At 38.8% G+C, this 24,696-nt stretch overlaps 1 protein-coding gene across 1 annotated transcript in view; it reads right to left on the reverse strand.

Moving 5' to 3' along the window:
- Positions 1-24,696, reverse strand: part of iqca1 (IQ motif containing with AAA domain 1) — a 41,911-nt gene extending 17,215 nt beyond the window's left edge. The window contains exons 1-14 of the mRNA XM_041264126.1: positions 24,265-24,696; positions 22,583-22,684; positions 20,494-20,821; positions 19,956-20,075; positions 19,219-19,410; positions 18,252-18,323; positions 15,899-16,104; positions 10,137-10,221; positions 9,044-9,187; positions 5,613-5,688; positions 1,810-1,916; positions 1,407-1,435; positions 1,301-1,337; positions 584-628 (exon numbers count right to left, since the gene is read on the reverse strand). Coding sequence (XP_041120060.1) covers positions 584-628; positions 1,301-1,337; positions 1,407-1,435; positions 1,810-1,916; positions 5,613-5,688; positions 9,044-9,187; positions 10,137-10,221; positions 15,899-16,104; positions 18,252-18,323; positions 19,219-19,410; positions 19,956-20,075; positions 20,494-20,821; positions 22,583-22,593 — 1,452 coding nt within the window. The 5' untranslated portion in view covers positions 22,594-22,684; positions 24,265-24,696. The remainder of the gene's footprint in view (positions 1-583; positions 629-1,300; positions 1,338-1,406; positions 1,436-1,809; positions 1,917-5,612; positions 5,689-9,043; positions 9,188-10,136; positions 10,222-15,898; positions 16,105-18,251; positions 18,324-19,218; positions 19,411-19,955; positions 20,076-20,493; positions 20,822-22,582; positions 22,685-24,264) is intronic.

The following is a 24,696-nucleotide window of genomic DNA, read 5'->3' on the forward strand; positions in this document are numbered from 1 at the left end:
AAGGATGTTTGCCTAACACGGCAAATCACTGCTTTTTCAAAGCACTTTGCTTACAGACCTTTTAAATGCCAGTGGGTGGGTTAACATATGGGGATGCTGGGTGAACCTTTTATTCCAAATATCCACACAAGAAAATGTATCAAAGCTTGCCAAAAAAGCTTGCATACAAAGTACATTATTAACCCTGTCAAATCCTGCCAAGGAGCCAACTGTTTGTATTCTCTAATATAATTGTTCTGTCCACTATACCAAACTGTCTGCCTCGAGTTCTTACAGATTCTTACAGGCTGAAATTAGAAGAAATTAAATGACACAAACCATACATTTTTGGAAACGTGACTATGTGCCACTCACACTCGGATACAATTTCTATTCAGTTTACCACAATCTACTCAAGTAAATCATTAGATTGGGCATTTTATGGCCTTCTGATTATTTTTGCTGCAGATTATTCCAACAACATATAATCCATTATTTTTAACTGGAGCATTTTTATTCATAGCAGTGTATAATGTAACCATCCATACGTTTAAGAAACACCATCAAAACCCTATCTTGATTTTTGAGCCGGAGACACAGTTACCTCTTTGTAACTTGGTTGACCAGTTCCCCTTTTTAAGTGATTTCCCTGCTAAACCAATGCAAGTCCCCAGACGGCCTTGTTCTGACACAGGAGACGGGTACTAATTGTAAATGTTTTGAATGTCCAGCTCTGGAGGTTTCTGAGGAAACTGAGGGAGGTTGATGGAGTTAACATTGAGGGATTCAAATTTCTGAGCGGCTGGATACAGAACAAGTCTCTGTCTTTCAACCCTAATCTGACTGCAAATCACAGAAGGGTTCCCTTTCCAAATTAATATGCCAGAAGGGATCCCTTTCCAAATTAATACGATCTTTTATATCTTTTCTTTTTTAGGTTATTCCTGTTTTTTTCTTATATATATTTTGTGGTTTGCTTTATTTCTTCTCTCAGCCTTGGATGTTTTTCTTTCTTGCATTTTAAATATGCCATGTCAAGTTTTTATTTTTTTTTAATGCACTGCACTTACAAAGCATATATTTAAATCATACATATATAATATATATTATATATATATATATATATATATATCTATATATATATATATATATATATAGTGTAAATAACATATGTACAAAATATACGTTAAACCAAAACTTAAAGTGTACGGGTATACATGCATACAGGTACGTAACATGACCCCAATGCTAGCTGCATTATACCATGTAGGGATACAACCATATCGCACCTATCTTATTATATACAATACTTGAAGTTTACCTTCTTTCCAAGGTTTCTTTTCAGGGTCTTCATTTTCCTGTTACTTCATCAGTCACAGTCGCCTTCAGGTGAAAGGAAAGAGGCCAGGGTGTCAGTCGAAGTCCACTTCAGCTCTTGTCTCATCAGCTCATCCACCTGCAGGGTCCAAAACAGATCCTTTAACTTGTTTATGTTCAGTGTTCAGGTAGTTAAAACTGTAAGAACACAGAGCCCCTCCCCCCCAAAAAAAAATTAAAAATGTGTGTTGCTTGTGAAGTGACAACATCGCTCTGTCAACAAAACAGGCATGCATACAAGCAACACATTCAAGCTGTGTTATAACCCAGGCAGCATGGGTTATAGTCTCTAAATTACAGTCCAGTATATGTTTGCAGTGGCACAGATTAGACCATCCTATGCATGGGTTTTGTTCATACATTACAAGAAACAACTATTTGACAAACATTTCCACTGTAAGTCTTTCTCAGTGTCTATCATCGAGATCCGCAAGCTCTCTCTTTCTCACACACCTGGACTCGGATTTCCTCCTCCACCTCTTTTCTCTTCTCCTCCTTTATGAGCTCGCCATCAAAGCGCTGGGAGAAGTTGTGTCCCTCATCTCTGCCCTGCCACACATCTAAAATCCACACACCACGAGGGGGGTTAGTTATTTTGCTTAATTTTCGGGTACAAACCCCAGACAGAGCCTGACTACCTCCCTTAAAGTTTACTGCAGCATTCCATGGGGAAAAGCATAGCAAAATATACCAGAGCTTAGGCTAGCATGCTAAAGCACAGTACTGGTAAATAATGTGGTAGAAGCATGGGAATATTAAATAAAATGGATGAAATAAAGTTATGCACAGTATGAATGAAACAGTTCTAGACTGCTGTTAAAGAAATAAGAAACCAAAACACACTTAAAACATTCTTAAAATAACTCATGAGTAAATTATACATTATTATTTACTAAAGCCACCTTCCAAAGCTCCCCATTTCAGGAAAAAATACAGATAGTGGAACGTTTGTTTTTTGAAGTGAAAGTTTCAAGACTATCCAGGGAGAACATTAAACACTGAAGCAGCAAAGATTGAGCTCACCAGACAACAGTCAGATTGTGCATATTAACTGTTCAATGCAGCTTCAAAGACGTTTTTGATGGATGTCCAGTGATGAAAAGCCACATCATACAATGGTAACTACTATCTTATTAGTAAACATAAATCAAGATGGCACAAAACCATGGAGGTGGGGGTTGCTATCAGTTACTGTTTTGAAGAGGTTCCACACACAGTAAAAGTCTTTCATCAAGCTGATGGAGCTGCAAGGTTACTGTGAGTGATTATACACAAAGGGGAAAAGGAGAAGGAAGTCCTCTCGTAAATAAACCCTGGCCCCTTTGTCCCAAAGGCTTTCCCCTCACACTCGTCATCCTGTGAGGAAGGCTGCTATCCGAGTCCAATCCATTAAAGGAAGCTTGATTATATACTGCCAGTGTTTTGGAGGGGGGGGGGGGGGGGGGGAGGATTGCACTTGCCAAAAAATATAAAAGTATACATTATTGCGCCATTCTTAAACTGCTTTTTGGACATTATTATTGTACAAGACTTAAAAATCTTTGGAAATTTGTGTTGGCTAAGAAGCTCTTCATGTTTTAGAAATTCATATTTTTTGTCATTTTTTAAATGGCTGCTTGAGTGACTATTCAATGTAAATTAGCCATTGGTTAAATGGAGTATACGATGCATCGTATACCATGTTCACAGCATCAATGTTATAATGATACATAATAATGATTTTATATACATGCTGTTTTCCTTCCCAAAGATGCTAAACCCCAATGTAACAGACATCACTTTAAGCAAGTTTCACATGAACAGGAGTTCATCTTAAAAGGGAAGTCCTCCAATAAGGAACCACAGAACTAGGTGATAAAGCAGGATTTACAGGTCTGTGTTGGACCGATACAGCTGCTAGAGTACAGAAAGCGTTTTTGCCGCAGCTTTATTTCTCAATGACACGTCAGCCTATCTCTTGTTTACGAGATCTACTGCTCCAGTGGGTTTCCTCCTTTACTTGTGTCCTTCTTTATGGGAAAAGGTTGTTTTTAGTGTCAATAGCAGGAAAGATGATTCTTAATTACTATAGTTTCCTGTTGCGTAGGCTGCTGCCAGAAAACTCGAAGGAAGCAAAAGTTTTACCTATAGCTATGACAGTTAGTGATGATATGACACTGGAAAACTATTTGCACTCCAGGAGTCCCACCAAGCCAAACAAAATCAAGATGATTTTGTTTTTTTAAGTTACAAAACAAAGGTGGTTGGGATTCCCCACTGTCAACCTCTTTAAAGTCGAGTCCCTAGATTCCTGTCATGTGACAGGACTCTCGTCAATAGAGTCGGAACATCCACTAGGGGTGCCAGACACAATCCTGGAAGGCCATTCCTTTTTCCAAATGTAACAGGTAAAATGTAATTATTAACTACTTCAGGGTCTGGACAGATGTTTAAATGGTTCAATTAAATTATTTAGAAAGGTCAACTTTGACTACCCCTGTTTAAGATGGAAGAGAGAGTAATAGTAAAGAGAAAAAATAGACTGACCATGAATGAATGAGTCAAAAATATTGACTGTATGAATCGAATTCAATTAAACAAGACCTGAGCAGTAGAACACCACTGTGTGTGTGCTGGCAGGGTTGCAGCTGGCACAGCCTACAGTAAACTACAATGTTTGCTGAATGAAAACCTTCAATTCTGCTTAATTTAGTGTCACAACAGTTGCTGATTAGCAAGCCCCATTGTCCCTGTTGCCTTCTCTCACACTTGTCATCCTGGGAGGAAGGCTTTTTTACATGGAATCAATGAAAGGAAGGCTAGTTCTAAGTTGCATGTGTTTCCTATTCCCGCATAATAGGAGCTGGTCCTGCTACGTTTGATGATGGTCCTTGGGATTGGCAAATACAATCAAAAATAAAACATGAAATAAAAGTTAAAGGTTTGAGATTCAAAGCTAGCGGTGCTAATGGTGTCAACGCAATCTTAGTGTTGCGTCAGGATCCTGTCACATGAACCCCACCTAATCCCTTTAGCGTGTGGGTGCAGTTCACTCTGTGAAAGTACAGTATGGACACAGATCTGGTGTGTTTACAAATAGAAAGAAAACCAAAAAAGAATTGCTATGCATTTGTGGTACAGGAACTGAACCTCTGATCTACCTCACTGACCAATTACCTTTTCTGCTTACCACCAGTGCTTGCAATGTGTGTACTGAGATAAGCCAACTCCCAGATACAGTAGCTCTTCTGATATTTTTATTCCTCATGTGTTTATGTACTTTAACCAAGTTCAGATCATCTACATGGCTAGATCTCTCTATAATCTGCCAGTAAGCTTCACAGGTACTGTGCACCAATTAATCTCCTCCTCACTGCTACAGAAGAAGAATGCAGGCGTCTTACACACTGAAGGAACAAAAAGAGTGGAACCAAGTAGCACACGTTATTGTGTTTGAGGAGGCTTGAGGGCAATTTATAGTGACCCAGTTAGAACATAAAGAGATGTCATTCGGCCTATCTAAGCTCCTCCAGTTCTTAGTAGCCGACTGATCTCAGAACTTTGTCAAGTTGGGTTTTAAAGGATCCAAGTGATTCTGCCTCAAGAACATGTTTAGGTAGCCCATTCCATTCCCTCACCACTCTCTGTGTGAAGAAGTACCTCCTTCCCTCTGTCCTATGTCTGTCTCCACTTGATTTCCAACTGTGTCCTCTGGTCCTGGTTTCTGTACTGTGTTTAAAGTACTGGTTTGGGTTAACGATGCCAGTTCCTTTTAAGAATGTAAAGTACTGTGATATAGGCTCAGAAGGGTGGTTTTGAAAAAAGGGCAAAAGAAAATACAAAAAAATACCATAGATAAGATAATAGGGGAAACAATCCTTTGAATCTGTTAAAGATTTCAGGAAATCACAAACACATAACTTATTATAAATTGAAACAATTACCATCATCTCATTTCATGGAAACATTAACAAACATTGATAAACAGGTGAGTCCCGCCACCTCAGGTCAGAAACTTGCAGGTCCTTAATCATTCCTATGAAGCCTGCCCTGCACACCCCAGAGCAGAGCCCAGGATGTGAGCATCATAAATCACATGAGCAGGTGCAGGTTCCATTCCCTGCTTATTTATTCTGGCCTAAATAATGTTTGGCTCTCTCACTCCCTGTCACCTCTTTACGTGTATGAATTAACACATATATGGAGGTTGCTCCAGAACCATGTGCTGATGTAAATAATGAACTCCAGTGTCTACTGACTTGTCTTTTAATGCTGACCTTTGTATGACTTGCTTCCTTCTACCACTGTAGGGAGGAAGTTGCTGGGTGCCATTTTCCATCCTTGCTCTTCCTCCTGCAAGACAACAAGTTCAAGACATATTAATTCAGGCATTTAACTCTTTAGAGGTGCTGTTTCAGACACAGCTGTCTGATTAAACGACAATGCTTTTATCAAAGTTGACAGTGGCAGAATCCTCAGCAAAGAGAGAACTGAACCTCATGTACTGTAGCTGATTTTCACACTCTCTCTCTGAAGTGTCAGAAATGCAGCAATCCAGACATTAATGCTGAGATGTATCGTAGCAGCAAGCCTAGATTACTGTTATTTCTTTACTTCTTTGTCTATTATGTTTTGCTTGCTTTCCTAAATGCCGATTTTTCATATACAAGGGAAGTTAAAGTTTTATTTACAATTTGTTTTTATATAGCTTTCACTTGATAGATTACACATGCTGTAGATATTACAAATGATGCATATCAGTAAGAATTTTGAATACATTTTAAAAATGTGAGCAAGATTAACATATGGTATTAAAAAAATAGGTTAAAGCTTTCAAATTCAGAGCCATTTTTAAAGCCATTCCATTTCTCTCTACAAAAAAAGAACAGATGAAACATAGATTATAAAGTAATACTGGCATCATTCAGGAAACAATTATATTCTGCCCTGAAGGCGGCAGTGAATATATAAAACGTCAGCATAAGTTCCAGTGTACCAGATTGTTTGAATTTCCCTTTTCCCTTGAATTTTCGCTGACAAGGTATCTGTATTTTTTAAAGATCTGTTTTTCCAGTAGCAAAACAGCAAGCAATAAAAGATACCAGTCTATTACCAGATAACATTGTCTCTCTTTCCTTGCAGTCTAATTTAAAGGCTTCACTTGAACAAATGCTCGATAACAGAGGCTTTTGTAAGTTGTTGTTAGATAAGTGTTACCAAAACACTTTATAATTCAAACTCAAATTTGCAGATTGAAAGAACACACTCCACATCTTCTGCAAATATGTAACCATTGATAACTATATGATGAATGCTTGTGTGCTATTGAAATTTCCCAGATTGAAATCCAGATGACCAAAAGGTCTACATTACAGGTTTATAAGGTTTTGGCACAACCTGCCCGTTATTTTTGTAGGAGTGACGCTGCGTCACATTTTTTTAATTTATGAAGGCAGATACTGAAATCCTAATGAATTCTGTAAAACCACAAACACCCCACCCCTGTAAACTGATTGAAAATCCTTCCAGTATAAACGACATGAGCTAGAACATTTCAAAAATGAAAAACAGATGCAAAGTAGGTATGTGACACCGCTTAGCGAAAATAAAATGTTACAAAAACCTCTGTCATCAACAAATAGTATGTTGTACTCTCTATTTATCGAATTGTTTTCTAAGCTTAGAAAAGAGGCAGTTTCTCTCTTTTTTTAAGATTTAAAAGATTATTTAAAAAAGATATTTAAGAAGGACAAAACTACTGCGATGCACTGTCTAATTTTCAGACACACACACACAACACCCTCAGTCTGAAGAGTATTTAAGTTCAAATCTAATCAGCTACTAACGAATCAAGCTGAAGTACACAATCTAGTCTGATCATGAAATGACAATGGCTGCAGTGCGGCATTCTGGATTTCTATTACTGTTCCCACTCAAGGAAAATTATTTTATTGCTCAGAGGTGTTACACCTGACTGCGGTTGTGTTTAACCCTCCCAAAATGAAGACACTTCCATTTTCCACAGCTGTTAAAATTTTACGGACAAAATTTTGGAGTAATGATTTCACCAAAAAAAAAAAAAAAAAAAAAACCTACAAGAAAAAACAGCTTGACCCTGTCCTGATTCAATGCTCCACTCTGACGCATCACATCAGTTTCACAACACATGCTCATCACAGCATCCTTTATCCTCTTTACATTGCGTTGTTTAGATTTCCTAAGAAGGAACTAATGACGATCAAGGCAGAAGGGGTTTTCCAACGATGATCCGAGCTGCGTACGTAATTCACTTGCAGAGGATGTGCCACTGGTCCAGTAAGTCCATGCATCTGCAATTCTGTGTGGTGCCCAGTTTAAAATTAGCTTCCCATGTTCCTTCATGTTTTTTGTTTCCCAAGGCTGAGCTTACCGTAAAACCCTGTAAACATATTCAGCAGCATAGAGAGACCACATTCCCACATACAGTGGGTGCAGATAGAAGCAGGATGGCCTCGGAAGAATGACATGAAGCTCATTTTAAATCGCCAGTTTAAGGAGAATGTATCTGCCCTTATTAATATGCTGTATTTTCAAATAATGTCATTAATGCTATTCTATATAGAGGCCTCCCTTTAATCTCGTCTGGTTTACATTATTATTAAATTTTTTTTTTAACAGAGCGGATTGATTGAATGACGAAGATGAAGTAAAACGTGGTTCTGTTAGTATAATGCAAAACATTGTTTTCTCCTGTGGGGGGTGTCGTGGTGAATAATGGAAACTGTTTCTGCTACATATACTGAATAAAAATGGTCCAAACTGTTATAATAAGAAAAAAAAAAACAAACAAACATATGACACAGAGAACTGATGAATGAGAAAAATTTACAAATTAGGCTGAGGAAACGCTACAGGAAGTTCTGGGCCACTGGCAGCAAGTCTCCTGTAACTCAATTTACCCGCTCTATTAATAAGGAAGCGATTAGCTACTCAGGACCGGGGTTAATAGGAATAATGGTTCCATTATTTTATGCACAATTGGGTCCCATACAATGTTACTCCACTTAAGTAATTTATACCATTAAGGAGAACGTGAGTGGTCAAAACCAACTTACAGTAATAGTGACAGCGTTTTAATGGAGCGTGTGGTTTTGTGCCTCCTTGGGGAAGTCCTGTATGAGGCTAAGAGGTATTTTTCAAGCTGAGTTAAAAAAAGCTTCCAAAGCAAATGGCACCTGGCTGGTATTAACTGAAAGAAGAGTTGCGTGGTTGAATGGAGCCACCTCAACAATTTTGAGTTGATTGTTCTAATCACGTTAATAGGTACAGTAAACGTCTACATGTTGTCAACAAATGAACACAAATGCTGAATTCCTACAGCTGTAGAAAGAAAAGAAAGAACAAAAAAAGTCTGTGGTTGAATACTAGATCCACAAAAATGCAGTTTATGTCAGTTTATGTGAGCTGTGTGCACACTGTTTGGTCCGAATGTATATAGAGGCATTTTTGTCATAATACATCCCAATTGAGTTGTTTAAAACTAAGCACGATGAGAAATGCAATGGAAAAAGTGTCTTGCACAAAGCCAGTGAAACTGGAATGAATGTTGCTGTGTTGGAAGCCTACCTGCTGACAGGTCTCGATGGGCTTTCCTACAGTAGCTATGAAATAAAACACAAAGAACTCTAAATGTGATATCAGTCACTGGAGAGAATGTGGAGCAGCATACCTCCTTGTCACCTTTGCCCTTTTTCCCTTTCCCTTTGCCCTTCTTGTCTTTCTTTTTCTCTTTCTTTCCAGACTTCTTGTCCTTCTTCCCTTTGCTTTTCTTCTTCTCCTTCTCCTCCTCTTTGGCTGCCAGCTCTGCCGCTACCTGAAAGATAAAACCAAAATGTTACAGAAACCAAACAAAATAACATGCATGTTTACTCAGCCAGACCCAGGGTCGGGCATTGCCAGTGCTTGGATGGAAGACTTCAAATTCAGTGCAGCTGTGCATTAAGAGGTGTTGGAGACTCACAACGAAAACATACCGTGTCAGGGGGATTTGTCCCATTCTTCAGTTGAGAATATTAGAAGGACCAGTAGTGACGTTTTTCCTTAAAGATATCTGACACACTGGACTTCCATTTCCAGGTTGCAGCTGCAGTCTGGGAAACACGTGCTCTGACCGGTTTGGGCACCTACCAGAATAGCTGCTCTTTGTCTTACATACTACACACTGAGACTCAGCTTTTCTTTTGCACTTGCAGCACTGATCTTGTCTGATCTTGTCAGAATTGCAGATACCCTGTAGAGCAATACTGTGTCCACACTCACTTCAACACATATTTAAAGTCAGGGTCTTTTAACAAGGATGCACATTCTGGGAAATGACTTTGGTTGTTGTACAGAGTTGAAGGCTTACCTTAAACAGCCTCTTTATTCTTTTAATTAATAACCCTGAATTCCCTGCCTGCCTGCCAGCCAACGGACGCTTCCAGACAGCAGCTGCCGGATGAAAGCTGTTTCCAGGGATTTATTGTTCTCTCCAACCCTCCTGCTGTATTCCCCCCCCCCCCCCTACTTACTAACCAGGAGCAATGAGCAGTACAGATGAGGCCAAAAAGATTAAAAGACAGCACTAAAACAAAAACTATTTAATACTTTATTCACTTTTATTGCCTTTGTATATTAATTACCATTAAAATGACAGCATTAGTTATTTTTAACATCCTGGTACAATTGGCACGCAGGCTAGCCTGCCTTACTTTTGCAAGTGGAGTCTCCGTTACTGAAAGTATTTATAGCTTTGAAATATGTTAAAATAATAATATAGTAACCTGCTCAGGTGTCTTCTCAGCAAATATGGCAGCAGAACCACCATCCTCTTCATCAGGGTAGTCTGGAAACTTGCCGGTGGCATCGCTGAAATTTGAAACAGCGTTATAATAAAGATAGTAATATACAGATTTCCTGTTCTGGAGATCCATTGGCATGTGGAATTGCCTGGTAATACTGGCTGACCTCTCAAGACTCCACCCATTTGTTAGACCCACATTTGCTGGACAAACTTGGCTCACCCCTCTGAATGGGGGCACAGTCTCAAATTTTTGTCCCTTCAGGATTCTCTACAATATGTTTTAAGTATTATCGTTTTGTTATTGGTACTTCAACGTGCAGTGATTGAGTCTGTTTCATGTTTATATTTACGGAACAAAAATTAAAATATCATCCATCTTTAAAAGCCTCCACTAAGTTTTGCACAGGTTTCAGATTTAAGAGTAAAATAATAATTGATTAAAATATATAAGAGGAAATCGAGATTTTATATATATCTATCAAATCAACAGTAAGAAGGTCACTCTTGAAATCAGCATTTAAAGGATGTGTTGCAGTAAGAATACCTCTGTTAAGAAAGAGGAACAAGACTAAAATATGCACAAGAACACAGAAATTGGACTATGGAACAATGGTCAAAGGTGCTTTGGACTGTTGATGGATGGACAATGACACCTGTGCCTTCTGCCAGTTCTGTTGTCAACTCAAAGCTTGTCTTTCTAGTCCTTAAAAATATTATCTTCAAGTATATCTTATCCTTGCTAGACAGCTTTTTGGGTCTTCCGGTCCTGGGTTAGTCAGATGATGTTTCTCTGTACTTGTTGATTATGCTTTGGATACCACATCTTGAAAATCCAGTGTTGCGAGATATTTCACTCAATGTTTTTCCTTCTTTATGCAAGTCTAGGTTTTTACAATAGTAGAAAACATTAGTGGAGGATTTGAGTAAATTGTTGACGCTCATAATGCATCAGAGTAGAAAAAGGCAGTCTTCCCAGCGACAACGAGTGGGAGAAGTACAGGCATGGAAAAGTGTAGAGCAGTTTAGAAGCAGTAAGGAGAAATTGCATCTTTAATTGCTTTAATCAGAAAACACAGGACATTGGGGAAACACAGCAGCTCAAAGTCAAACAGCCATGTGTGTTTTTCTGATAACAAGCTGAAACTCGGAGCAGCTGATTCAAATTCAGCGCCGTTCTGAGACATGGGCGAGGGGAGGAGCCAACAGCACAGCAGAACAATGCAGAAAAAGGATGGTTGTTCTTCAAAAATGTTGTACTAGAGGCGCAAAACAATTACATCCCTAAAGTAGACTAATCTAAATGTAAAACTAAATTGCCAAAATGGTTTAATAGATCAATTAAAAAAAATATTCAGCGAAAAAAGGCACTTTACAGAGCATTAAAAAAGGACCAAAAAGAAAGTACACAGAAAGAGTACACGGAACTGCAAACGCAAGTCAAAAAGGAAGTTAGAAAGGCCAAGAGAGAAATAGAGTTGAACATTGCTAAGGGGGCTAAAACCAATTCCAAAATGTTTTTCCAATATTACAACAGCAAGAGAACATTCAAAGAGGAGGTTAAATGCTTAAGAGATACAAATGGCAAAATCGTAGATGAAGAAAAAAAATAGCAAATATATTAAATTATTACTTTTTTTTAAGTTAAGATAAGTTTTTGCAAAGGAAGATACGGACAACATGCCCCACATGTCATCCAGTTCCTATCCAGTTTTAAATAACTTTAGCATAACTGAGGCAGAAGTGTTAAAGGGACTAGGAGCTCTTCAAATAAACAAATCCCCTGGGCTGGATGAGATCCTCCCAATAGTACTCAAAGAAATGAAAGAAGTTATTTACAAACCGCTAACCAAGATCATGCAGCAGTCTCTTGACACAGGGGTGGTACTGACAGACTGGAAAATTGCAAACGTAATACCGATCCACAAAAAGGGAAACAAAACTGAACCAGGTAACTACAGACCAGTAAGCTTGACTTCCATTATATGCAAGCTTATGGAAACTATAATAAGATCCAAAATGGAAAATTACCTATATGGTAACAGGGTCCTGGGAATAGTCAACATGGTTTTAGGAAAGGGAGATTGTGTCTAACTAACTTGCTTGATTTTTTTGAGGATGCAACATCGATAATGGATAATTGCAAAGCATATGACATGGTTTATTTAAATTTCCAGAAAGCTTTTGACAAAGTCCCGCACAAAAGATTAATTCTCAAACTGAACGCAGTTGGGATTCAAGGAAACACATGTACATGGATTAGGGAGTGGTTAACATGTAGAAAACAGAAAGTACTGATTAAGTTCTGAGGAAAAACCTCAGAATGGAGTATAGTAACCAGTGGTGTACCACAGGGATCAGTATTAGGTCCTCTGCTATTCCTAATCTACATTATTGATTTAGATTCTGGTATAGTAAGCAAACTTGTTAAATTTGTAGACGACACAAAACTAGGAGGAGTGGCAAACACTGTTGCAGCAGCAAAGGTCATTCAAAATGATCTAGACAAGATTCAGAACTGGGCAGACACATGGCAAATGACATTTAATAGAGAAAAGTGTAAGGTACTGCACGCAGGAAATAAAAATGTACATTATAAATATCATATGGGAGATACTGAAATTGGAGAAGGAATCTATGAAAAAGACCTAGGAGTTTTTGTTGACTCAGAAATGTCTTCATCTAGACAATGTGGGGAAGCTATAAAAAAGGCTAACAAGATGCTCGGATACATTGTGAAAAGTGTTGAATGTAAATCAAGAGAAGTAATGTTAAAACTGTACAATGCACTAGTGAGACCTCATCTTGAATATTGTGTTTAGTTCTGGTCACCTCGCTATAAAAAAGATATTGCTGCTCTAGAAAGAGTGCAAAGAAGAGCGACCAGAATTATTCCGGGCTTAAAAGGCATGTCATATGCAGACAGGCTAAAAGAATTGAATCTGTTCAGTCTTGAACAAAGAAGACTACGCGACGACCTGATTCAAGCATTCAAAATTCTAAAAGGTATTGACAATGTTGACCCAAGGGACTTTTTTAACCTGAAAAAAGAAACAAGGACCAGGGGTCACAAATGGAGATTAGACAAAGGGGCATTCAGAACAGAAAATAGGAGGCACTTTTTTACACAGAGAATTGTGAGGGTCTGGAATCAACTCCCCAGTAATGTTGTTGAAGCTGACACCCTGGGATCCTTCAAGAAGCTGCTTGATGAGATTCTGGGATCAATAAGCTACTAACAACCAAACGAGCAGGATGGGCCGAATGGCTTCCTCTCGTTTGTAAACTTTCTTATGTTCTTATGTTCTTATGTTCTTAAAGACTTTTGCACAGCAGGGTGTGTATCTATATATTATTATCGGTATCTAACTGGTATCAGCCAGTATGGGTAGGTAACCATTGGCTATTGGTATCAGCCATGAAAATCTTTATCGGTGCACCCCAAATATATATATATAAAGATTTTCATGGCTGATACCAATAGCCAATGGTTACCTACCCATACCGGCTGATACCAGTTAGATACCGATAATAATATATAGAGCAAGTAAGCTACTGTAAACTACTAGAATAAGAAATATTGCCTATATTTAAACTTGTATAATTATAAAAGGTTAAAAAATTAACAGATATCGTTGACTTGTGTGTTTATGACAAAAATGAACAGGTATTGTTTACTTGTATTTACTTCAGAAAATGAATCCAAAGATTAATGTAGTATTATATTGTGTGCTTGACTGCAATTTATACATTTGTTTTACAACAATTACACAAAAATAACACTTTGTATTTGTACTAGTGAAAACAGTTCTGTAGAAAAAAAATATATTATGTGGCATTAACTTTGAACTTTTATAGCCACTTGCTGTGAAACATTGCGTATTATAATTTCTACCTGTACTGTACAGTAGTAAAAAAATGTAGCCTATGCAATGGCAAATACAAACTACACTGCTTGAAAATGCAGCACAACTTGGATTATTCACTTAATCAAAAACATATTGAACCAGCAATGTTATTTAGGATTTAACCTATTTTTTTTTTTTAAAGCATCACAATAATATTCTACTCACAGTTCACCGTTGGATTTAATGCAGCATCAAGTCTGTTCTGCTGCACACAACTCGCTATCCAATTGATGTCTTCAGATATTAAAAAAAAAAAAAAAAAAAAAAAATCCAAACACATGCTCTTTATTTACTGCCGGTTGATAGCACGTTACACTGCAAGGAAAACGACTGTCTCGTGTGTTTGTGTCATTAGTAAGGGTGCCTGACCAAACATTACATTCTGTGCTGGCAGCACATCGGCTAAAACAAAAACTGCAGAAAGCCGATTGTGTCTTTTTTTTGTTATAGGGGTGCCATGCAGATAGGCTACCGATTATCGCTGCACCCACAATTATATATAATTACCTACATGCTGTTGCATTGCAGTTACCATTTACTGATTTGTACTACATGCACTTGGCACACAATTCTGGCATTCTGAAAATGGAACTCTGCATATTAACACACATTTTAAACCTAATAGACCGCTGGACACTGCTCAGTGAATCAAGATGCTGCTACACAGTTTCTGATCACATTATTCTATTGTAAGACATTTATTAAATAATGCAACAAAAGCGTGGGGGCAGTGGTGCTGCAACATCATTAATATACCTGTATTTCGAAGGTTACAAGGTATCCAATAGTTCTGTATTTAAATTCCATTCGTCAGGGAGGGGTCAGGAAAGTTTGACCTTTCCCCCCAGAATGCCTGAGGATTTATGCAATTGCTGTATTTCACTCGTTATTTGACTTTCTCCCCTTAGCTTTAAATCCATCCCATTTATCACAAAAAGCAGGCCTGTTATGTTTCGCCAGTTCACAGTCTGGTAACAATAACAGAATCCGACCTGGCAGGCAGGAGGCTGCCGAATAAAGGATATCTCCCGAGGGACAGCAACACAGAAGCTGCTTTGGACCAGGCAAGCCTTACCAAATTCCCTGTCTGTCACCAGCCATGGGAAATATGTGAATCGGGAGACTCTCACCAACCTGACCTCAAATCCATCAAGCCTGCTGCTGTGTTATTGTCAGTAGGTTCATATGTTTATTGAGTAAGTCTCTGGAGGAAACGAATGGGAGATGGACATTGCTGCCAGCCCTGCCTGTGTCTTAGCTGAACCCCAGACGTCAGCAACACCAAACTGGGGTGACTCGTATCCGTTGTCTGTCCATTTAACCAGCAATAACACATAGTGGCAGCAAATACATTGTGCAGGCAGAAATGAGTTGATAAGTGATTCCTACTAGCCCGTTTCCTACTCCAGTGCTTTCCATCTGCTTTGTCTTACAAGCAGATTGCAATCTAGGCCATGCTTTTCAAGCCTTGTCTTTTATCACAGATTCAGAGCTCTTTTCCATCAGCAGGGTTTAAGTATATTGGTTTTCATCAACAGGGACAAGTTGGACGTTTACTGTAATTATAAGGCTAAATTACACCCTTCCAATGTTTTAGGTGGTTTGTAAGCATACAGCTAAGCTTTTTATTCCAAAATACTATTGATGTATTCCTAAATTCTAAAAGTTATAATAAACTAATTATGGATATAAAACAGCAGAGTTATATAAAGCAATATATTATTATTCTTGTTCAGAATTCAGCATATTCTTCTGTATCTGGGTCAGCTGCATTGAAATGTTATCCCCATTTTTGTACCCAAGGGTTTACCCCAGAAGACCGATAATCCAGACTTACTGGCACTCGATGAACCACTGGCGGATCTGCTCCTGCAGGCTTTCCTTGATGTCGGGCCCCTCCAGGCTGCGGATAGTATCTTTGATGCTGACCAGGGCGTGCTGGAACTCCACCTCATGCTCCTCCTGCACCACGTGTCGGGCGCTCTCAACCTGCTGGGCGTGGAGCCGGGCCACGCTGGTCTGCTGCTGCTGCGGAGCGGGCAGCTGGAAAACACAGGAAACTTGAACAGCTGACAGGGGTTTCCATTGATTATTTTAAAAAAATAAATAAAATAAAGATATAATAAGACCTGAATTATATTCAAATCCAATTAATAATATAACTGAATTAATTTTAGGTTAAATAGGTAATATATATATATATATATATATATATATATATATAATATATATATATAGATATATATATATATATATATATATATTATATATATATATTATTTCATTTAGATTTGGTATCTACTCAGAAGCCACTGTTTATACAAATTTCTTTTGTCCTTGGAAAACTTGCTGAATGCAAATCAACTACCCATAGGACTATTCAATGAAAATGTAATGTTTGCTACGTTAGAGAAGTCTTTAATATGAAATGCCGATGTATTAGGATAGACGCATCACCAGTAGTCTGATATTTATGACTTGTAAGAAACGTATTTCTCCTGGAACGACCCAACAGTAGTCAATGCATATAGTTTGAAAGCTTGATGGATGACGAACCTGAAGTCTTACACTAGGCACTTCAATGATCAAATTCTGCCCAATAAGACATATTTGCTTTTAGAATGGGATGCTTGATTGCAATAGTTGCTCCATAGTTGTTGTTGTTTTTCTTTTTATAAAGTTAAACTGTGTTATACTGTCAATTATACTTCTGGCATCTGGATTACCCTGCTATTAAGAAAAACCTTCCATATAATTTCACAGAATAGTGCAATTTGTCTTTGGTTTTCTTTTTAGCTGTTTTACCACTGCTACAGCACCTGCCAAGAAGATATCCCTAAGCACTCCATGGAGATTCCTTCATAAATATTTTGATAATTAAAGAATATACAATGTCCACATTTCATTTAGCTCTAGAAGTAAATGTTTATCTCTGGTGCTGCGGCCCCTCTCCATGAAACGTGAAGGCATGTGGTCTTTTTCAGAACTTTACACTTTACACTTCAGTTGCCCTGGCAACGCAGAAAGAGGGTTCCAAGGCTAAGTGCTTGTGCATTCAGGCTGAATGTTCAGGTTTGCTTTAAAAGCTGCAGTGTTTGTGTACCAGTTTACAAAATACCACTGCTTGGAGCACATCTCTAGTTCTCCTATCAACTATAACCAGACTGTACCCATGCCTTTAATACAGGATACTGGCCAGTGTGAGATGGAGAAGCTCACATTTACATTACATACTGTTACTCTACTCTTTGCATAAAATAGGCTAGCAGGTTATTCCATTACTCTGCTAGTATTACACATATGAGTTCTTATATTGATTGATTGCTAACTGCACGTGAATTAATAAAGTGCAATTCCCCGTGCTCACATACTACTTTTTACTTGCACATGAAGTGCTGTGCAATCCTAGTGCCTAAATACAAATATACTTTTTAAACACTCGTGTTACACAGACCCGTTTATATCCTGTGTACCAATGACTATACACCAACATTTAACACACCACACACAACATATAACAAATAATATGCACAGGGGCGGGCACTTTGTCACATTCACTCAAGCACTATAAATAGCCATTTTGTTTATTAGTCATTATGTACGAGGAATCCTAACATCTAACGTCAACAGGAAACATTTATAATGCACTGTTTATAATTGGTATATACAACCCTGAAAACCCCACAGACAGGGAGGGAATACTGTCCTTGTAGAGCAATGATAGCTAATTGTCAGACCATTCCCCTCATGGTTACAGCTGTTCTGTGTACGTGTAGTTTCCCTTTCACTGTATCTATTCTATGATTTTATTGCATGAAGAAGAGGTGGTGTGCTAAATTATATATTTTTTATTGTTCCAAGGCCTATTTCAGTCATATCATTATGGCAAACACAACATATAGTCTGTCTCCTCTATGAATAGATAACAAGGTTGTAATATTGACAAAAATCATATCTTCGAAGGCTGGAAAGAACTTGTCTTTCTGGATGTTAAATAAGGACCACATAATGGCAATTTAGCTCTAACTGAAAAAAGCAAAAAAACAAACAAAAAACACGTCATCAGGTAAAACGTAAAAGTAGACCATTCTCTGGCTAGTGCCGTCATCACTGTACTCTGACATGCTTGTCTGCATGATTTCGTTTCTTATAAGGGCTACCTTATAATTGTTTTACAATCTCAAACTCACCATCCCTAGGAATATCATCTCCTCCAGACGCTCCTTCTTAGTCCTCTTCCTCTGGCTGTAGCCTCTCCATACCTGATCAGCAACAAAAAAAGGGGACTATAAAATCAATAGTGTGTTCAGCAAACGCTTATATAAAAGGGCAATTCCATGAAAATGGTAAGATTATTACACTGACAAATCACTGATAGCAGACTAATGGCAAGACCAATATTTTTGTGGTGTTGGGTCTATCTGAAAACACAGATCACCAAAAAGTCTTGGCCTTTGCAAGTAGTTAGAAGCAAGAATGGTTGGTTTGGCCGAGACAGTACTTGGAGTATCTTGATAATTCAAAAGAGGACTATTGCTATTGGTGAAGACCTTAATTTAAGGCTGTAAACTGAGGTCCTGTCTATTCCGTGGATTGCTGGAACGAAGGCATCCTGAATAAATCTCATTGTGATAAGGGCTGAACATTCATACAAGCTAATTACATCTCAGAAAATGTAAGTTCTAGCTCAGGGGCTCTCAAACCTGGACCCCTGTGTCTTCTGGTTTTCATTCCAACTGAGCTCCAATTTCCATTAATTTAACTGATGATTTGCTTAGTTAGACCTTTTTGATTGTTTTCAGCTCTTAAACAGTTGCAGCTCCAGTTACTTATAAAATGTTATAGCTAACTTGAAATCTGCAACTGTTTAAGAGCTGAAAACAAGATTCTTAGACTGTGGAGAACAGCAGTCCACACAAATCCAAACACAGCTGTTTTGGTTTTTTTGTTGTTACTCGTTTTACATGGATTGATAAATTACCCCAATCAACACCAATAATCCTCACATGGAGAGCTCGATCCAAACAATCAAATTATTGGTTTGTGCAGCACTAGTAAGTATCTTCCAATCACGTTTTCAGCCAGAGCTGTGGTTGAGTTAAGAGCCGATCCTTTGTGTGTTACCACCAGCCTGCAGTGTTCCCTCATATGTATTACCTTCTGGATGCGAGTGGCTGCCTCGTCCGGATCCAAGGTGGTGACCCCTCTTATCTTGGCCTGCTGCTCCTTCTCCTCCTCCAGCCGGATCTCCTTCATGAACTTGGCCCTGAGGCGGCCCTGCCGAGCCCGCTCCGAAACCTGGATGAGCCGCACCGCTTCCTCCAGGGACAACAGCTTCACATTCACTTTCTGAAGGAACAAGCCACAGGTGTCAAAACCCAGCAGAGATGCTGCCCAACTTTAAATAAGAGAGTGCCTTCGCAATTTAAAAAGCCCTATTTGAATGTCACTTCAACGTTGTAACCCAGGGAATGGAAGGTCAACAGGCGACTTGTTCCCACAGACAAGGTAATCACTTCACACAAGGCCTTACCAAGCTTCTGAACCCTGAAGGCGAGGGCCAGCCTGTATAGTCTACTCCTGGAAACCTGGTTGCTGAAGCATATCGAGGTGAACTATCCCTACCCGACATTTCTCCCTAAGCCAGTGGGAGTGGACTGTAATTGAATTGTAATGTTGTATTAGCATATCTCACATTAAATATAAAAAACAGGGATCTTCAACACAAAACAAGAGAGTGTGTGTGTGTGTGTGTGTGTTATGCGTTACCATACTTCTCTGGGCTTTGCAATGCTTACCTATGCTTTACGATATAGTCACTATGCTTGATTACACTTGGTTTTACTTTATAAGGGCTGCACTCCTTGGCAGGGGTGTGGAAGAGCAGCACTGACCGTCTCTAGCTCCTGCTGTCCTGCTCGAGTCAGGATCTGGGCAAGAATCCTTTCCCTGTTCTTCAGCACCCGGATCTTCTCGCTCACAAAGTACCGGGGAATTGGGATCTCTATGTCCTCCTGGGATACAGACACAGCACAGGGAGAAAAGGAATTAGCATAGTGTCTCAGATTGCTAAGAGGTCACTATTGCTAAGAGGTCAACATTATTAACGCTGTAGTGAGGCAGGAGAACGCTAGGTAATGAACAGAAGTCCCTCTGCAGTACCGGTAATGAGCCCGGAGAATTCAACTGTTTTCAATTTAAATTAATAATGGGAAGAAAAATATAAAAGGTACATAAAAGGGAATTGAAGACATCTAAAATCCAATTTTAAAGTAAATGTAAGAGCAAATTTTATGAAATGAACAAAACAGAACAGTAAAAACAACTCTGGTATTAAAGCTGAGCTGTAATGTCTTTGCTAGGGTCTTTTCAGAAAAAGTGCCTCACAGTAGAGCCCTGTTTCTTTAAAGTCAGTTCAGCGGGCAAACTCACTGGGGTTAGCTTGAGGTCCTGCAGGATATCATCGTAGTAGTGGAACTCAGAGAACTCCAGGTCCACCATCTCACTCTTCAGCTCCAGGACGCGCCCCATCACGCCCTCCAGCACGTGCCAGATCACGCGCCGCTTCTGCGGGTGTACAATCTGGTCGTACACGGCCTCCATGCTGCGGAGGATCTGGACGTACTTCACATAGAAGGTGGCCAGTGTGTGGAAGACCACCTGCTGGTCCTTCTGGGGTCGCGGGGGCTCTGCGGGAATCTCCTTCTGTATCAGGTCTTCAAGTGCCCCCTGGGCCGCCACCCATATCTTACCATAGGCGCTGAGAGAGGGAAAGCACGGGCAGTGAAAAAATACTCTATCACGTCTTACATTGCTGTGGCTTTTTTCAGTGCTGTAGCTATAAGCATAACTTGTGGGGGGGGGGGGGGGGGGGGGGCATGTCCCACTCACGTTTTTATTAATATGGGATTGTTTTAGATTCAGAATAACAAGCAACAGGAGCCATTCCTGTTCCATTAGAAATCATCACAGTCAGCCTCTGTTTTCTTACCATTAAATTATTTGGGGCTCATATTGACAGATTGTAGTTGCAGATATGCAGTCATTCAGCTGTCAAGATGTACTGTATGATTACTAGGTGATTAAATACTCAATTAACATTCAATTACATCACTGCATGACTACTACCATTGTGTAAGAAAAAATAATCATAATGATAATGCTTTTAAGAAATACACGTCTTGATCATATTTACCGACCCCCATTTAGAATATCTTTTGTAAAGATTTGGTATCAGCTCCATCTGATTTTTCATAGCACACTAGGCCACTGGCACAACAGCAGTTTTCAACTGATGGTTGCTTGAAGACCTTATTCTTTACTAACCTCTACAGTGCTTGACTGGATTCATATCTGATTCCTAAGAAATGTTAAGAATTTCAGGCAGGGGATATTTTAAATACAAGGAGCATGGGTTATGGGCTCTTCTTCCTCACTGAGCCACACACCTGTACACATTTTGTTAGGCACCCTTTGGAAACCATACCTGCTGAGCTCTGTACCATTACACCATGATGAAAATGGTAGCTGGCACCCCGGCAGAGTTCAGATGCTTACGACTGGCAACCCCTCAGCAGCGGCAGGAGAAATAAAAAATTTTTGTGAAGCACACAAAGCCCTGTTTGTTTTTCTCCCTGGTGATCACTGGGTTCAAACAGCCTTCAGTGTGTTGCTGTTCAGTGTTTGCATGGCGGTGGTGGTAGTGACTCAGCCTTGGTATACTTTGCTTAGTTGTTGCTATAGAAACCACTCCACTATGCAGCAAGCACTCGTTCCCTCCCAGGGCTCTGTTTAAACCCAGTTAAAGGAGTATACATGTCCGCTCCCTCTCCAGGAGAGCTAACAAAAAGCAATTTAAAAAAGAGAAGAATTTCAGTCTAAGCATAACAGACTACTGTTTTCCCGGGGCTCGCTCTCCCTCATGTAAATGTAGCTATTTGCTTTACACAGAGAGTGTATTATCACAACGCAGTGGATAGCCTTCTGTGCAACAGGGATAGAAGGCTATAGGATTTAACAGGTGCCTGCTGTGTCATGGGTCAGACTTACATTCAGTCTTCTTGAGTAAATCTGTAAATTGTAAGTGAAATGTAATTTAACACATTATAACATAACTAAGAAAAAACTAAACATTGTGATTTCCATGTAGACTTTATTTTGAAAATGTTTAATGTGAAATTTAGTCAAAACTAGCTGTAAGTTTTGAAATATCAGACTTTGATGTATCTGTGTTCTTCTCTTTCACCAGATAACTCTTTCAAAAAGGTTTTCTTTTCCACTAACCAACAAGTAACACTCGCAATTCTGATCACTATTAAGATTGCTGTCTTAGAATCTCATTGCCCACTGCTTGATGATTAAAAATACCAAGATACCTTCCTATTGCCTTAGGCTACAGACCGTTTCTCTTTGATCTGAATAGCGTCTCTAATCACAACAGTCTACAGAGGGTTTTTTCTTCTTCTGACTGCTTTTATATTACCTGAATACGGAAACCAGACATTGGTAATAACGTTCTTACCTGTGCGACATGGTTTCAGTGCTGTTATCAGGTGCGGTTTCTTCTTCTGCAATGCCAGTATTAGCTTGCAAAGATAGTCTGCATAACTCAGAATTGGGGATCCTAAACAAAACACAAACAAAAATAGACAATGTGTGCTATTCTATGCTCCACTGTATTCTGGGTTCATTTAGTTAAAGTTTGTTTAGCAGGATAACAAACAGATGTCCAAATAATTTTACAGGAAGACCCCAAGGCTAAGCAATGTTTGGCCACCTTTGTCTGTATGTGTGTCTTTTTAAATATATTGAAATAACAGCAGTAGTACAATAAGTGCAGACAGCCTCCTTGGCAGGGGCACTGGAACTAGGGGTACTGGGGGTGCGGCAGCGCCCCCTGGCTTTGCATGGCTTCCATCATATACAGGGATTATAGTTTTGTTCAATGGCTTTCAGCACCCCCACTTCAAAAATTGTTCCAGTGCCACTGCTCCTTCGCAAACTACAGTACTGGGCTAGTGTAGTAAGAGCTGGATTAGTGTAGTGCTAATTTAGCCATTTCATAAATAGTGTTATTATGTTTAAACTATGGGTAATTATTTCCAAGGTCAATGTTACACATGTAAAAACAACAATAACACTTTTACAATGACTGGCTGTGCTAATGAAAAGGCATTAGCATCTAGTGGCTTGTCACGGGAGAACTCTACACAAATATGAATCAATTGATCTTTGTAGTTCAGCCATTAAATGTATATAGAAAATAAACTTTAGACATGTAATCGTCTGGAGGTCCTTGGTTTCACAATTACAAAAAATGAGGTAATCTTACTTAGGCAGCTGCATTTGGATCACAGTTCACTTCACATTGAAGTATGTAAGAATATGGCATTCATTAGAATGGTCAAAAACCACTTCACTGCACTTACAAAGAAAACAAGCCCAAACTACAAACAGACTAGGAAAATATCACATCTGGAGGAATTTGTTTTTTCCTTGTCTGGACCTTCTAGATCTTCACATTGTTTTTTTTCTTTTTTTTTCTTTTTAGATGTTTTGTCAGTACAATCTATTATTTTTACATATGGACAAAGACCACATGGTCACATCAGACACAGTGTTGAGTACACTTCTTAAACTAAAGTCAGGAAAATAATTAATTATTTTATTTTGACAACGTGAAACAGTCAGCACTCATTCTTTCACGCTATATTAATTATGTGCATGTCCATGGTTACAGTGTATCATTGTGTTACGCTGGTTTTCAATTGCCAATGTTCTGCACCTATCCATCGGCGTTCTAATTAAAAGTTCTTCTATTAAACCCCCTCGTCAGCAGTAAACGTCGATGTTCATATATATATTTTTTACTATTATCGTCTCTCGTTATGTATGTAAGTATGTTTATATATATATAACTGTTTTGATTTTATTTAACCTGCGACTAGACACAAAATAAACGAAATAAAAATGAATAGCAAAATTGACAACCATGTCTAAATAAAGTTTTACTTTGCAAATAGAAAAAGTTTACGCAATCAACTCTGCACCTGAAAAGGGGTTTAAAACAAAAAACAAAAAAATCGATTATAAAAATATTTTTGCATCAACTCTAATGTGCTCGCATTCTACCTCTCTTTTTTATACCACTTTAAATCGACAACATAGTTATACATAATAGAAAACAATATATTTTATTTTTACCGTATTGAGACTCCAGTGTTTGCAATCTCTCTCTGCTCTGCAGGATACAGCGTTTAGCAACAGGACGCTACGTCTGCGCACTGTGGAGTTTCCAAGGTCCGGAGTCGAGATGAAAAACGGGATTGCGCAACTACGAAAGACCTGGGAAACAAGAACACAAACTAAGATTATAAGAACAATACAGACACTATACTGATACTATAAGAAATCTGAATTGAATACAGTATTCATGCCGGTGCGTGGATTGTTCTGTTTGCAGTGGACAGGATAGCACAATAAATAACGTCCGATAATGGAGCGAATGAAGTCCTACAGATATCCATGACATGACTAAAATGAATTATATACGTCCTTTTTGACTCTGTAGTCTCATTGTTATTTTCCAGTACTGCATATTTGCTGTGTCTGTGTCATTTTTGCTTGTAGTGTCAT

Source organism: Polyodon spathula, chromosome 11 (assembly GCF_017654505.1).
Source record: "Polyodon spathula isolate WHYD16114869_AA chromosome 11, ASM1765450v1, whole genome shotgun sequence".
Classification (NCBI taxonomy): domain Eukaryota; kingdom Metazoa; phylum Chordata; class Actinopteri; order Acipenseriformes; family Polyodontidae; genus Polyodon; species Polyodon spathula.